General features: G+C 40.0%; 1 protein-coding gene across 18 annotated transcripts in view; it reads right to left on the bottom strand.

The window, feature by feature from the left end:
- ELF1 (E74 like ETS transcription factor 1) overlaps positions 1-15987 on the bottom strand; it is a 90423-nt gene that overhangs the window by 5751 nt on the left and 68685 nt on the right. For all 18 annotated transcript variants that reach the window (XM_065054805.1, XM_065054715.1, XM_065054734.1 and 15 more), the window contains 3 exons: positions 12519-12602; positions 9300-9492; positions 7714-8181 (listed from right to left, as the gene is read on the bottom strand). In XM_065054805.1, the coding sequence (XP_064910877.1) occupies positions 7714-8181; positions 9300-9492; positions 12519-12602 (745 nt within the window). The remainder of the gene's footprint in view (positions 1-7713; positions 8182-9299; positions 9493-12518; positions 12603-15987) is intronic.

Below are 15987 nucleotides of genomic sequence, written 5' to 3'. Positions count from 1 at the left end.
AGCCTTCACTTAAGAGATCACAGAATTCTTTTGGTTGGAAAAGACCTTTAAGAACACTGAGTCAAACCATTAACCTGGCACTGCCAAATCCACCACTAAACCATATCCATAAGAACCTCATCTATACATCTTTTAAACCTCTCCAGGGATGGTGACTCAACCACTTCCCTGGGCAGCCTGTTCCAATGCCTGACAACCCTTTCTGTGAATAATTTTTTCCTAATATCCAACTGAAACCTCCCTGGCACAACTTGAGGCCATTTCCTCTTGCCCTGTCACTTGTTACTTGGGTAAAGAGACCAACACCCTCCATGCTACAACCTCCTTTCAGGTAGTTTTAGAGAGATGACAGAGATCAACTCTTCACCACAATCACTTGCTTCCCTCGTTTTGGGGAAGGCTACAGCAAGGCTGAGCCAGATCCACCAGTACCTGCTAGTTGCTGTGTTGGAGAATTTTAGTGCAGGCATGAAGACCCCACTTGTTGCACTGATGGAAGACCATTGTTTAACTGCAAACAGAGGTAAAGCATGTGCACTGATGCTGGCTGATCCAAGTAAGGCCTTCCAAATATCACTCAAGAGCTGTTTCCCATTATCTAGAAGTCCTCAGCTGGCACCGTATTCCTTCTCTCACGTTCCCCATCAAATCCCAGAGAGCCCTTGCGATCTCTTTACTGAGACTGACACCTGTGATGGTTTTTATGCATCACACTCACAGGAAGGCAGAGGAGTGATGGGCTACAGCATTAGCTGACACTGTGCACATTTGACTCTTGTTCTCATTCAGGGAAAAGGGACTGAAAGCAGACGGTCAATGCCAAATCTCAGTAGGACAGTGCCAGACTGCCTCCCTGTGTCTGTGTGCAAGCTCAAGCAAAATCAATACAGGTAGGCGCTCTATGATTATAGAACATAACAGCGACATTACCACACAATTTACACATGCTAATGTCTTGTACACGGCATAAGATGAAGACACTTCATTTGAAACAGCAGCTGTAATAATGTTTTCAGAGTTGATAAACAAATCTAGACAAATCTGTCCATTTTTCAGCTTCAACATAGCTGCAGTTAGACCACCAATACATCACAACCTGGACACTGAAACAGGTTATGGAACAATAGCAGAACGCATATGTGTTTGCCTGGGGTAGATACGACTTTCAAAGGTAATTCCGTCTGCTTATTAGGACAATCCACTGTGTTGGCATATTGTTGGCTTCATCACTGTTCTTACTCAGAATGCTCATACCAGAAAAAAAAACAATTCACCTTCAGCTATTTACTTCTCCTCTTGAATGAGGTTCTTGCCACTGTGGTCCATCCCTGTGTCACCTTCAGGATGAATGACAGCAACATTTTCTACACAAAGATTGCACAAAGGTCAAGAGGAAAGCTGTGGCTGATTCATCATGTAGCAGTTCTCCAGAATCACAGAGTGGCTGGTGTTGGAAGGCACCTCTGGAGATCATTTAGTCCAACACAGAACATATCCCACTGGTTCTCTGTGGTCTCTATTAGCTTTTCCCCCAGCTACAGAACAGAGTCAGGATACTGGTCTTCTAACATGCTCTATCCAAGCTATCACAATGACGACTTAAAAATACAGAAAAGAAACAATAATCTGAATTTTGACCGAAACATTGTGTTTAAAACCTGAAGTCTGCTAAAGTACTGCACAGGATCTGTCAGCAAGCAGCCAGTTGTAGTCTTCCTGGTATATAGAGCTGCCAGCTAGAACATGTCCCACATACAGTCATAAAGAAACAGACACATACAATTTTAAATTACTCACAATATTATCTTCTCGCAACTGTTCGTAACATGAGAACCTCTTAGTTGCCCAAACGCAGGCATCTTAGAGGCCTGTACGATGTCCTAGACTGCCCATGACGAGGTGAGTTCCTGGCATTACAGGAGAGGTTATACTTTCTGGAGCAATAAAAAGGATGCCCTTTATACTCAGAACAACCCAATGAACATGGAGCTGAATCCCAGGCCTACTTCGGTGCCTCCAAATTCCAAGCTAAAACACAATTACTCCAATATGGCAGATATTCTGGTTAACCTATATCTGTTATTCTTGTTCAAACAGAACAATTTAACAAGCATTAAATTCAAAGAAACTTTTTTTCTTCCTTAAAAAAGCTGACTCACTGGAAAAAAAGTTAGCAATAAAATGCTCATCCAGAGAGGTATTTTTGTCTTATCGCTGGAAACATGTGGTGCCAAATTCAGTTTCCAGTTACACAACTGGAGACTGCAGTAACTGTGCTCGAGTGCACAGAGCCAGGGTGGTTAGTCCTACAGAACAGCAGTGAGTTTGCAATTCTGAATATTCCCACTGGCAATGCCAGATCTTCTCTGGTCAGCAAAACTCGGTTTGCACGACCTGACCCTGCTCCTGTCCCGCTTCCCAAGCTGGGGTTAGCACCACATCACAGCCTTTCTGTGTCAGCGCTGGGGCTGAAGAAGAGGCATCTACCCCTGGCAAGTAACACTTCTCCTTGTCTCTCCCCTGCATACAGCAACACCAAAATTTGTATTCAAAGCCCACTGAAAGCTATTCAAAAGCCAAGATCTTTCCACTTCAGAGCAAGACACGACCCTTCCCTGAAGGTACACACAACTCTGCATGAGCTTTGCACAGCTATAAATGAAGCCACTGCCCGTCTCCCCTGCAGAACCAACTCCTGATTTTCACTGGCATTCCTGTTTCTTCAAGAGATGCAGAGGCCCTGGAGAAGCGCTGCCACACTCTGCAGCGATGCTCTGGGAGTGAACTTCACCAGGCGATGCTGCCCAGGGGAGGGACAGTGACACGAGCCCTTCACAACATTCTTCAAATACGATTCTTTTACCAAGTCCCTCAGCAGAGAAGGTGCACATTCAGACTTCTTCTCTGAAGGACATAGTTAAGTGTTAAGAAGCCAATTGTGTCGACCTCAGAATTCCTTATTATTTTCTCTATAGTATGTAGTTAATAATTTTTTTTCCCTGCTCACAACACAACAGAAGCAAACTGCTGCAAAGGGAAGACCATGAAGAAAAGGGAATAACATATTTATGCATAAAAGTTGTCTTAAGCAATGTAGTTTCTAAAATTATATGGGTCCAAGACATTCATGCTTCAAGGAAGAGCTCAACAACTAACGATTACACATCGGAAAAACTGCCGAGGATCATTCCCAAACCCTGGCTGCCCTTTCTCACTAATGCTCTTGACTACCTACATGCTCCAACCTCAGAACACCAACTGGCAACCAATGTTTCTATTAGGTTGGTGCAAAAGTAATTGTGGTTTTGGACCATGAATTTTAAAACCTTATAACTAGGCTCAAACACATCTTTATTAATCAAAATAGGAACCGTTACAGTCAACACACTTTTGCCAATGAGAAATAAGTTTGTTTATTCCTGTAGTGTAAAAATCTGTGCTTCAGGATTCGACAAACTCTTGAAAAGCATCTTCTGCATCCTGCTGGTTGTGGAAGCGCTTTCCCCTGCAAAATTTGTTGAGATGCTTGAAGAAGTGGTAGTTGTTTGGTGAGAATGTGAATATGGCAAATGAGGCAAAACTTCATAGCCAAATTTGTTCAGCTTTGGAAGCATTAGTTGTGCGATGTGCAGTTCAGTGTTGTTGTGGAGAAGAACTGGGCTCTTTCTGTTGACCAATGCTGGCTGCAGGTGTTGCAGTTCTTGGTGCATCTCATCGATTTGCTGAGCAGATTTCTCAGATGTAATGGTTTCGCTGGGATTCAGAAAGCTGTAGAGGATCAGATGGGCAGCAGACCACCAAACAGTGACTGTGACCTTTTTTTGGTGCAAGTTTGGCTTTGGGAAGTGCTTTGGAGGTTCTTCTTGGTCCAACCACTGAGCTCGCCATTGATGGTTGTCATATAAAATCCACTTTGTGTTGCACGTCACAATCCAACCGAGAAATGGTTCATTGTTGTTGCGTAGAATAAGATGACACTTCAAAAAGACAATTTTTTAAAATTTTCTGTCAGCTTATCAATTTTTTTTCACCTTTCCAATTGGCTTCAAGTGCTGAACGACTGTAGAACGGTCAAGGCTGAGTTCTTCAACAGCTTCTGTGTAGTTGTAAGAGGATCAGCTTCGATCGTTGCTCTCAACTGGTTGTTGTCAACTTCCGACGTCCGGCTGCTACGCTTCTCTTCTTCAAGGCTCTCGTCTCCTTTGCGGAACTTCTTGAACCTCCGGCGCACTGCATGTTTGTTAGCAGCTCCTGGGCCAAATGCGTTGTTGTTGTGAGTTGTCTCTGCTGCTTTACGGCCCATTTTGAACCCAAATAAGAAAACTGCTTTAATTTGCTTTTTCTCTAACATAATTTCCATAGTCTAAAATAAATATAAAATAAACAGCAAGTAATAAGTCAGTAGCAAAAAAAAGAGGCAAGGAAAGCACATTAAAATGATACACAACATAACCACATTTATTTAAGAATGTATTCCAATATCAAATGGCAAATTTTGACAATGCAAAAACTGCAGTTACTTTTGCACCAACCTAATATTTGTTCTTATGCTGTCTTATAAAACTACTATCAAGTGACTCCAACCACAACCCTACAGAGATTGTGCATAGGTTTGTCAGCTCTTATTCTATATTCTGTAATGGCAACTGTATGTGCTGTACATTTTCAAATCATGTAGACCATTAATTTCAACCTTAACGGAGGCTTCACTGCAGCAATTCAGAACGTGTGCATAAACACATTCAACTCCCAGAGATTTATAGCTGTTTGAATAAACCAAGCCAAAATTCAGTTCCTTTGTTTTAGCCTTATTATAAAACAAGATCTAAACCATATGCTTCAAAAAACGTTCACTGTCTCCTTTTACCTCACCAAAGTATTTGAAGTTTGCATTTTGAAACTAGGCAGAAATCTATCTGTCATAAATTGTACTTTTAGAGCCTAGAATGGGCAGCAACTACTGCACAGGGCTCATCAGCACCTTGGTTTGCAGCTTGGCCTGTTCTGGTTAAAAGCACATGAAAAAATCTGAGTTGTGCTTTTTATTTTCACTCTAACTGCTGCAACACCTTAGTACATTCTTTCTTAATTAGCAGTACATCTATAACAGTCAGTAATTACATACTGTGCTGAAAAGATATGATGGGTCTTTTTTTTTTCCCCTTCATCTGAAACACTGTCATCTTGCCCAAGAAAGGTGCAACCAAAGACCTTGTGGAAAAATGTTTTAAATTACAAACAGGATTAGAAAAGATGCAACACAGAACTAAGGCTTTAAGGCTTTTACTTCGTTTTAACTTCACATGTGTATCTTCTCTACTACTTTTTTCCCCGTAGCTTATTGCCCAAGGTCTGATTGTGAAACACCGTAACGCAATAATTGGATGTCATCACGTCACTGAGCAGCTTTCCAAATGTTAGGCTGGACTTCTTGCCCACCTGCCTTATTAGGCCTTACAGACGCTTCTGTTTGTTGTTACCATTTTTTATACCACCCATACTATTGTAATACTTTTTGATATACAAACTAATGTAGGTCTAGCGTAGAGCTATTTCACTCTGTAATTTGCTGAACTCTCCCCCTATTAATGTTTAATACCATTATTCTACTGACTTAAATGATGATTGTATAGCTTGAATTACGTCTGTACTCGTTTCCTGTTGCTATTACTACCCCTCACTTTTTGCAACTTACAAGTAATTAACTCTGAAATCATAAGATTGCACTGAACAGAGCAGCTTCATCCCTAATCTTTAAAATCTTACCAGACATCACCTAAGTGCAGATTTCTATTAATTTTCTAAATTAATTTCAAAACTGTTTTGTTGGTGGTTTTGTTTTTTTGTTTGTTGGGCTTTTTTGTCAAATTCTTCATAATTATTGTTCACATAAACTTCTGATCAATATAACCCTTCCCTCCTCCCTTTGCATCTTGTTAGAACACTAAGTAAAACAATTTCATTTCAAATCATGCATATTAGAATTAAAAGACAAAAGAAAGCAGATATTGTCTACCTAAAACTGGTAACTCTTTCCAGTTTGTTTTACAGTACCTACCAGTAACTATGACAACTAGTTTTGCTTTTGTGGCTCAATGTATTTATTGCCTTGCAGCAGTGAATTTCTCTTTTCAGTGTGAATTTTTCATATTGTAGCACGAAAGAAAATATTTCATATTTTTAAAGGAATATCTTTTCAAAAAAGGATTCAAACTAGGAAGTCCACGGATAATTTTAAAGTTTGAGGGTTTTTTACCCCAAGGAAAAAAGAGATAATGTAACTTTTTTTCTGATCGAAGCTGCACTCTTGGTTTGTAGTTTCCTACACATAAATCTTAAGCTTCCTCAACTACTTGGTTATCTCCTGAAGTGTTTCTTATTGATTCTATTGTATCAGTCACTGGAGGCTGATCTGAAGTTTCAGTCCTTTCCATTCCTCTAAAAAACTGGCTGTTATTGCTATTCTGGATTTTCCTTTTATGTAAGTGGAGTTTTAATAACCAACCAGCTCTTACAACATCCCCCTAGCAGAAGAGAGGAGAGAGCAAAACTTATTTTTTTGAAACAAATAAATAATTTAGTCTTATTAGTGTCATTACTTACTACTCTTTGACAAAATTCCATAGTTAACCTCAGCCAGTCAGTACCACTTGAAATCTATTGGTGGCTCTGGATGTAATTTTCAAAGGAAAGAATAAAGGAAGGGAGAAGGAAATAGCATAATTGTCATTTTGCAGCACCAAATGCTGACCATTGTAACAATGATGTTAACACAGTAAAGCTCAAAAAACAAAGTGGTGTTCATAATTCACTATGAATGTGCAGCTCCTGAATTACATCCTGAAGCTTTCCTGAAACAGCTTTAAGGTGCAGAATTAGTACCGTGACATTCCTGTGAAGGGTCTAGATTTCACCATCATTTATTTGTTTTAGGTCTTTTGCAGTCAGTGAAGACAAACGAGCTCCATCAGGGGACGCCGCAGGCTAGGGTAAAACCAGGCTAAAGTGATTGCTTTTAAAACTTCCTTCAATTAGGATGCTGCTACTAAGGGGTAGGTAGGTGCAAAGGATGATGATACTCAAATGCTGTGTAGTGTCAGTCAGTTGATTTACAAATTAAGCATGGAAGACCGTCTCCCAAAATAGTCTGCAGATACAGAATTCCCATGAGATTATCCTGTTAATTGCTTTCTAAAAATCAAAAGAACACGCTCTTACAACAGCAGCAAAATGCTAGAGCTGGAGCTTTCCCCTGTTGTAACTGAAGACAATGCAAAAGATGAAAGAGATGACAAAAAAGGAAAATCTTTTTGAAGGGATCATGCAGACACACCACATGTAATTCAAAAGTGAAGACATTAAACAGTCAGTGAAAAAGAGAGTAATGAAAATACTGTCTCTGCTACAGGATACAACCAATGATACCGATTTTAAAGAGAAGTTGTGTATTTTTCCTCTCTAAAGGATTTGCATCAGGCTTAATACTGCATGAAAGATGTGCTTCCCTCCACCAAAGGCACAGCATTTTATGAGCGTACACATTGCAGTATGCTGCAGTAATCCCCAACTCCTAGGATCAGCCACAAAGACACCGTTTCACTTCAACCGAACTGGGAGACAAGCAACTTTTTTGAAGCACAACAAAGAATCTAGTCTATCTAGCCATCATCCAGGGAATTTATTCATACACTTATTTCCTGTACATTTTCTTACCTTATATTCTGAACAGAGGGATTTAATGTTTCGTCTGGAACATTACTGGTTACAGCCGCGTGTCCTTCCGTGAGGGACTGCAACGGCTGCATTACGTGAACTGTCCGAAAAAGCTGCGTGGGATGTACTGGCTGCGGAGATTGCATTGTCCTCAAAACTTCTGAAGTCAAGCCAGGTGTCTGCTGCTGCACAACTTCTACGTGCTCCTTCAGCTTAGCCGGCTTCAAGTTTCCTGTTTTTAGCATTGTGGTTGATCCTCCCTTTGTTCCCGCGTTTGCAGATGCTCGAGATCTGCTCGACTGGTTTCTATTGGCCACAGGAGTTGAGAGCAGAGTTGAATCTGATGATTCGGTGCTAGGGCTCGCATCTTCATCATCGATATAGACGAGATCTTTTGGCATTTCTTTAAATTGATATACTAGGCGCTGACCTTCTACTTTAGCCAGTATTCCTCTTTGGTAATAGTATCTGTTTAATGCATACACACGTCACGTTACACAGTATTTTTTGCCAAGAACCAAACCAAAGCAAAATTTAAAGAAAAATTTAAAAGGGGCAACAAAACCCCCAGAAAATAAGACCCGCACTAACAAGAAGCTTAAAGTTCAATATTTTAAGCGCCTATTTGCTTCATTATAAAGGAGTCGCCAATTTAATAGCGCATTTTTTTCCTCAAACAACTTTCTTTCACCGGTATTTCTTGTCACCTTTTAATTTTAACCTCGGATAACTCTGAGGAGAAAGAGAACTCTGTGACTTGGCAGCTCTCCTATCAACTCATAACCTTTAAAAGTTGCATGAAACTTGTAATTCTCCTCTTGACTCATACAGTTCTTTCAGTTACCTGAATTTGTGCTTATGCAGCAGTGAGCACAGGCAGACATTTTAGCTACAAGAAAGCAAAGGGAACAGGACAGGAGAGCACTACGGTTATATTTACAAATTAATACGACAATTTGAAATTACACACACCAAAGTGAGGAGCGAAGGGAAATGAAAAGCACAGCTGCTCAGTTGGACAATTATTAAGCAGCAGGTAAGACTGAAGCTGCCATCACCCACACTCGTATTTTGCACAGTCTTTTCTGTATGAGAAAAATGCCAGTCTGACAGGCAGAGGCACAACAGAAAATGTTTTAACACTGTCTGTACACGTAAGTGCACCCAGACCTGAATTCTAAAACTGTATCTTCCACTGGAAATGAGCTAATTAGCAGTAAGTAGGAATAATTTCATTAACACACCTGAATTTAAGATTATTTTTGAGAAAAGAGATTCACATTTTATGTAAAAGGCTTGCCCCACTTGGAATCTTCAGCCTCGTACTTTGGCTGTGGCTGACTGTGAAAAATGCAGTTTCTGCAGCAGCACTGAATGTCTGAGCTTAGGCTGAAGGCAAATGACTTGGGGTTGAGATTATTAAGTGTCACTTTTAGTTAGCTTATTTATTTTGCTGAAATAACTTCCTAATTTCCCAAATTGATAGAATATTAACTCTTTACTGTTGTTACACAAATCAGACAAGGCACTTAATGCAAGCAAACACTAAGGCAACAAAACCAGTGTATTATTAAAAAGGCACATACCTGAGAGCTCTACCCATTGTTTCATAATTCATGTCAGGTTTGTTTTTGTGTTTTCCCCACAACCTGGACACAGCCTTGGAATCTACCAGTTTGAAAATGCCCTTCTCTCTTTGAGTCCATTTGATATATTTAGGACACGTAGCTTTGTCCTGGAGCAGTGCTAGTAAGAACTCCCAGAGATAAATCGTATTTCCTAAAGTAAAAGTATTTCGGGACAGAGGAAAAAAAAAATATATTAGTTGACCACATTTTATTAACGATACCAATAAAAGTTAAGAAACTGATATCTTTATGAATACGTTGTAATATGTCCCCAAGACTAGGAAATAGTGGTGGAAGGGTATGGGAAGGGATTCTTGTTAGTTATTAGAATCTGGGTGCCCAGCCACCCCGGCCAGTGTCTGTAAACCTACAGAGTCACATACCAGTCAACCTACAGTCACCCTGTTCCAACCACCAACGTTACACAACATCAGTCAGGTACGTGTCCCCTTCCCTCCTGCCTAACCCAGGCACAGAAGCAGCTACTATTGCTTTACCTCAAACAGGAACTTTTTCAGGTCCATCCTCTGAAAATGCTGGAAATTAAGCCCTTGCTTAAATACTTTGCTGAATTCAGGTGAGTGTTATAATCCTTTAAAAGGCTAAACAAAATCCTTACTTTTAACAATTAGACTTATATGGAGCAATCACTGGCATATGCTGAGGCAGGCAAATCTTCAAGAATAAAGTTCGGAAAAAGGGGTTTTTTTAATTAATTCAGTGAGTGCTTGCACTTGCTGGTAGACAGCACTCAAATTTCATTTTTTAAGTAAGCAGGCACAAACACACATATATGGAAATCCATCACATCTGTTCAGTGTTTACCATACATAAAGAAACAGCATTAAAATCACAGATTATGATTATTTTAAATATTACAAAATTTTCATATTCTTCTTTTTTTTCTGAAAACACATTTAAGGAGTCCAAATTCATAACTAATGAGACCCCTTTTCCTACTTTTTTTAAGGCTTTTGGTGTCTGATGTTTTGGACACATGGAGCTGCACATAAGCTTCTTAGTGATACACTGTTACGCCTGAGAACCAAAGAAAAAACTCTTTGTGTGAAAGTATCACCTCCCACTAGTAGCAATGCAAATAAAACCAGTAAAGGGCAGCGTGTGCACATTTCTTCAGTTTCACAGAAAATGATGCCCAGTGCATGAGGTGACAGGATCTCTTTTGTTTGCTTCAGTTTAACCCGGCAGGTTTTTTCAACTTTAACAACCACCAGTCTGAACTTTTCTTAATAAGAGAAAGTTTCTTACAAATTAAATCTATATTCTGAAAATATTCAGCAAAGTCATCATCACTGGCAGTACAAAAAGTTAACAGCTCCTTTAGCAGGTGGAAACTTGAAAAGTGACCAATCCTAGGGAAAAAAACCTGCCTTTGCAACAAACCTCTCCCAGCTTACACAAAACCTTGAGCCTGTTTGCCTTTGGATACCCTGAAGGCAAAGGTTAAGACTGCTTAGGAAAGACACAAAATCAGACAGGAGGGAGAGCATTCCCAGCCACTTACCATCTAATCCAGGGTGCTTTTGTTGTAGTCTAGACTAAAAATGCTCAGCAGCATCAAGGCAGCCTAAAAATTTGTCACTGCTTAGCCACTGAAATTCACTGTGAAGAGGGCTGTCTGCCAAAACGGCGTCTGCTTTACTCACTGGCAGAATTTTTAACCTCCTCTCAGTCACAGAAGGAGAAGAAATATGTAGAAAACTCGGTTTTCATCAACTAACTATATGGATGGACTGGTATTTTAGCATACATGTTCTCCTTAGGGGAACGCTGTGGATACTGCGAGTCAGGCAACTCTCATGATTTTCTAGCTGCTTCCCTGCCGCAGCTGGTTATATTAATATCCCTTGTACTTCAATTCTATGTTCCTCAAAATGCTAAACAAATGCTTTTGTGGTAGCTTTTCTCCTAACAGGCAGTGGTTTCAGACAACACGCTCCTTTTTAATTCCTTCTGTACTAGCAGTTTTGTAACAATGGACAAATGGGAAATATGGTGTATCTTTGCTATCATCAACAGAAACATTAGACTCTTAATTTTGTGGCTGCCTGCTTTAATATTTCGTTTATTTCATTTGAGTACTACTTGTAGGTTCCTGATACTTCTTTCATTTTTTTACATAAAAATCAGGTTTTAATTAAAAAAAAGCCACAAGAACACATACTCAAAATTGCTGGCATTAACCTGTTAAATATTTATTGCTTGCAAACAGGCCTTCATTTCCTGTTACTGCAGAAAATCCCTCTTCAAAAGAAAACAAAACCACCCATACTCATTCTTTTGATATCAAGAAAGTCTGACATTCTCATGCCAACACCTTCCAGGTTTGGCTGGGCTTCTCTCCTGGCAAGCGCTGCCCGCACGCAAGCACCCCGGTCCCTTGGCGTGTGTGAGGGCATTTGTGGTGGCCACGGGGAGGTTAATATCCAGCTCCCACGGAGCTCAGCAGAACTCAGGGGGGTCCAGGAGGCGCAGGAGCTGCCATTCCAACGCCAACCCCAGGCTCAAGTGCAGGACTCAGAAGCAAAGCACCGGAGCTGCTGACAAAACTGACAGGCACTACTGAACAGTGCAGTCTGGAGGACATGATTTGTCGTATCAGTTACTTGGTGCTCATTCTCCTTCTTCCTTTTAAATACAGGAGGAACGAAAGAAGGATCAAAATCCCAAGTTTTCTGCCCATGTCTTGAAGCTGCGTCACAGCTTTCCTCAAAATTCAGGGCTTGGTACTTCCTGCTGCCAACTGGGAGCCTTGGTGAGCTCCTCATGCAGAATTAGACACACAAAGACGCAAAATGTTTTCAAAGATCATCTGTCAAAATAACCACAGCCCAAGAGACCCTAACACAATGGAAAGTGCTCCCCAAGACTTCACTGAGAACACAGCAGCCTCTGCGGGAGCTTGAAGAATTTCCAAGAACCCTCACTATTAAAGTGACAAATGTTACTCTCCCTAGGAACTGGGTATTTTACCAAGAAATCTCATGCACTAATTTTTTACTTGCCTTGAGATATTAACTGCCCCCTCAACATAAGATTTGCTTTTATATCACAAGAAAAAGGTGAACATTTTCTTTTTGCATCACAAAGGTTTCCTTTTTACAGGTCACTCAGAAACAATGTTCTTTTAAATTCAGTGACAACTCTTCGACTTACCCTTTCCATCTTTGTTTTTCTTCTTCACAGATATGTTTGGAGTTGTAGTAGGGGACTCAGAACGAGACGGTTTCGGCTTCTTCCCTGAAATAAACCACCAGTAAGTCAAGCTGCAGCATAAAAAAAAAGGAAATTAAAAAGAATGAGGACCTAAAAAGGGAAGAGATTTGTTTCCCCAATTCAGAGAGGATTCAATTTCTAGTAAGTTATGGGCTCAATTCAATGCTGAACTTTTTCAATTTCTACAGGAGGGTTGGAACCTCCACATTCTTAGCATACTTCTAGTAAAGATTATGCTCATTTTTCCAAAGTCCTTGTACCTTGGAAATTTCTGTGGCTTTTTAGGTACTCTTTAAGAGCACTTAAAACAGAAGAGATGAGAAGAATAAGCTATTAACTGTGGGCAAAAGTTTAAATAGGAAAAGCTAGATAATACACAGAGCACTATCTTGTACACTCATCACCAAAATGGAATGTAGGGATAAAACAAGATTGTCTGCTTGTTTCACAGAGTTGAAGTCTCCCATGACAGCAGCAAATGATACTGTCACGTGAAGGAAACATTTTTCAGTCCTGTTGTCTTTTACCCCTTTCACAACAGTGGCTACAACTAAAGGAAAGTCACTTGTTTGATTAAGACCAACAGAACCAGTAACAGACTGAAAAAAAACCCCAGTTTTTAAAATCATAAGCACAGTGGGTCTACCTGGTGAGAAACACTGACAGGAAAAAATTAGTTACAACGGATGGCAAGAATGAAGAGCATTCATTTGAAAATGTTGAGAAATCAACTACGTAAACATAGTGGAGTAAAATAAATTAAGTCATGCTGAAGTATTTTTCAGTATAAAACATGGAACCTATTCCTTTATTAGTTCTCATTCCCTGCAATGGCAGCATTTATGGGTAATGTAATTAATCAGAAACCTTCAGAACTTTCTTATGAAATAAATACCTCTCTTACGAGGCTTTGCAGTGATGCCTTAGTACAATGACAATGTCTAAACTATTCATGTAGTACCTTTGCTGTTTTGAGAGGCAGAACAGACCAAGCAGATACGAGACTTGGAAAACATACTTCTAGCCCACATAACTTATTGTCATAATTGAGGATCTAAACAAAAAATATTTTTCTTTTTCTCTATTTATTGCATTTTCAAAGCAATTATGCTCTACAGAGGCAAGACGAATAGGCCTGTGCAATCCCTTTAACTATGACGTTTCACCTTTGCTTTTGTTTTTAGGGGCTGTTTTAGTAAGGAAATGACTCTCTGACCTCAGCCTAGACTACTTGAGGACATCCTATTCAGACAATCCTCTACCAGAAATCCATCCAAAATTAGAAATCAGTGAAGAATGTGAAACTTGTTTACAGAAAGGTATTGATGTTACTGCTCTATATCTGGGCTGGAAATACTTAAGATGAAGGTTTTAGACTACATCATGAGCTATAATCTCCAGGCACTGACTGATACCATCAAAAACAGTTAAGAGAGACACACAAGATCTTTTTCGTTTGTCTAAAAATGTATTTTCTAAAAGCACATTAAGCATCAGCATGCTTCCTCCTCTGGTTCAATAGAACATGAGTTTGTTACCTTACAGAATACACCACTAAATTCCTTTTTAGGAGAGAATTTTACGAAGAGGAAGGATGAAGAATGTGCAAAAGCTGAGCATTATGTGGGGCTACCATACTTTTGTATGGTTAATTTAATTTATAATTTGTATTTGCACTTTCCTATTTTCATGGTTGCAAATCACTTTGGGTTAGAAATTCATGTTACAAATTAATGTGATATTTAGAAAGTGAGATGTTTATCCTGATGAAATATTTTACACTACACCAGGAAAAGTTCAATACATTTTCTTGCACTGTTTGCTGTGGTTTTTGTTTAAAAAAAAAAGTATGTAAAAATATAGTTAACAGTATATATCAAAAATATAATGTGTATATAACTTACGTGACCACCTACTGACAGATACCTCCCACAGCAAAACCAGGACTGAAGGTATTAGTATAGCAAATTTCCAAGATTCTTTCTCTGACATCCCTTTGTTTTTCCTGTCTTTCTGATCCATAGTTCAGCAGCTCAGTGCTCAGGCATTCATGAGTACCAGCATCACACTGAGCATGGGTTTGGAGTGGAGCAGATGGGTGGATACAGCTCTCCTGCTGCAGCAATAAGGCCCAGAAGCAAAGGAAGTGAAATCACCCCATTGCCTCTGGAGAAGATTTTCTTGGAGGAGCTTTACGTGGTGGTGCCATTATTCAGGCTCAGTTATCTGGCAATGCTCTGCATGATGCAACCCTTGAAGTTTAGCTGATGGGTTATATATGCCATATGTCTACAAAATTACGAGCGATATGGATAGGGTAAAATGACCACGGTCCTTTGCTGTGCCACAAAACTGAGTGAAGGAAGGAAAACAGATTGCACTTAAAAAACAAACCACAAACAAACCAAAAACAACCCCACCCACACATTGTACATCATCCTAAAGTGCACTACAAAATAAATAATATTTTGCAGTGATTGTTGTACACCAATGCTTTACAAATCCCTGGACATTCTGAAGTATACTACTACTACAACATCATTCAGACCATACCATCTACCTCATTAAGTCTCAATGTTGAAAATTAGTAGTTAATGAAACACTGAGCTGATGCATCTTTTCTGTGTTTTTCTATCCAACGTAACTGTCAAAAGCAAACATACGTTTGCTGTGAAGCAACTGGTTTTCTAACCTACAGCTACGGAGGAGGAAGGAGTGGGAGTAAGCAGAAGCACGACATGAAAGAGGGTATGAAAGCATAAAGCCAAAGAAGTTAAATGTCTGGCAGACAGCAGCTCCTTGTTTAGACCCACAGAGCAGCCAGCGATAAAAAGAAGAAGAAAAGACATGAACAAAACAAAAAATACAGTTTAAAATCCTCTTATGGTCGGTTATCTCACAGTAGTGCTCACAGCACGGTAGTTTCCCCAGCAGCGCTGTCGGGGCAGCTGCTGGTAAAGCTCTGCTCCACAGCGGTTTCAGTTCAGCTTTCTGATGGGAATCAGAGACTTCCTGACCCACACCCGCCCCTACCAGACCTCGTGACACACGCGGGGCCCAGGAGGCTTCCCCGAGATCTCCACAGGTTGTTATGCTCTCTCTCACAGATAACAACTCCCAGCACTTGGGACTAGAAGCAAAAGTAGCAGCAAAAATGCACTCTCCTTCGGCAGGAGTGTGGCTGGGTAGCAGGAGCCCTGTTCTGGAGGCTTTTGTTTCACAGGGGAACCTGTCAAAGTTCTCATGCTCTGATTCAGGCTTAGGATTAGTTCCAGAAACATAACTTTCTTGTGGTTTTCATTTGTTTGTTTTTGGCACCTCATAACCATAGAATCATAGAATCATTTTGGTTGGAAAACACCCTCAAGATCATCAAGTCCAACCATAACCTAACTCTAGCACTAAACCA

This window comes from Columba livia, chromosome 1, assembly GCF_036013475.1.
Source record: "Columba livia isolate bColLiv1 breed racing homer chromosome 1, bColLiv1.pat.W.v2, whole genome shotgun sequence".
Taxonomy (NCBI): domain Eukaryota; kingdom Metazoa; phylum Chordata; class Aves; order Columbiformes; family Columbidae; genus Columba; species Columba livia.
The sequence above is the reverse complement of the archived record's forward strand: the minus strand, read 5'-3'. Positions and strand labels throughout refer to the sequence as shown.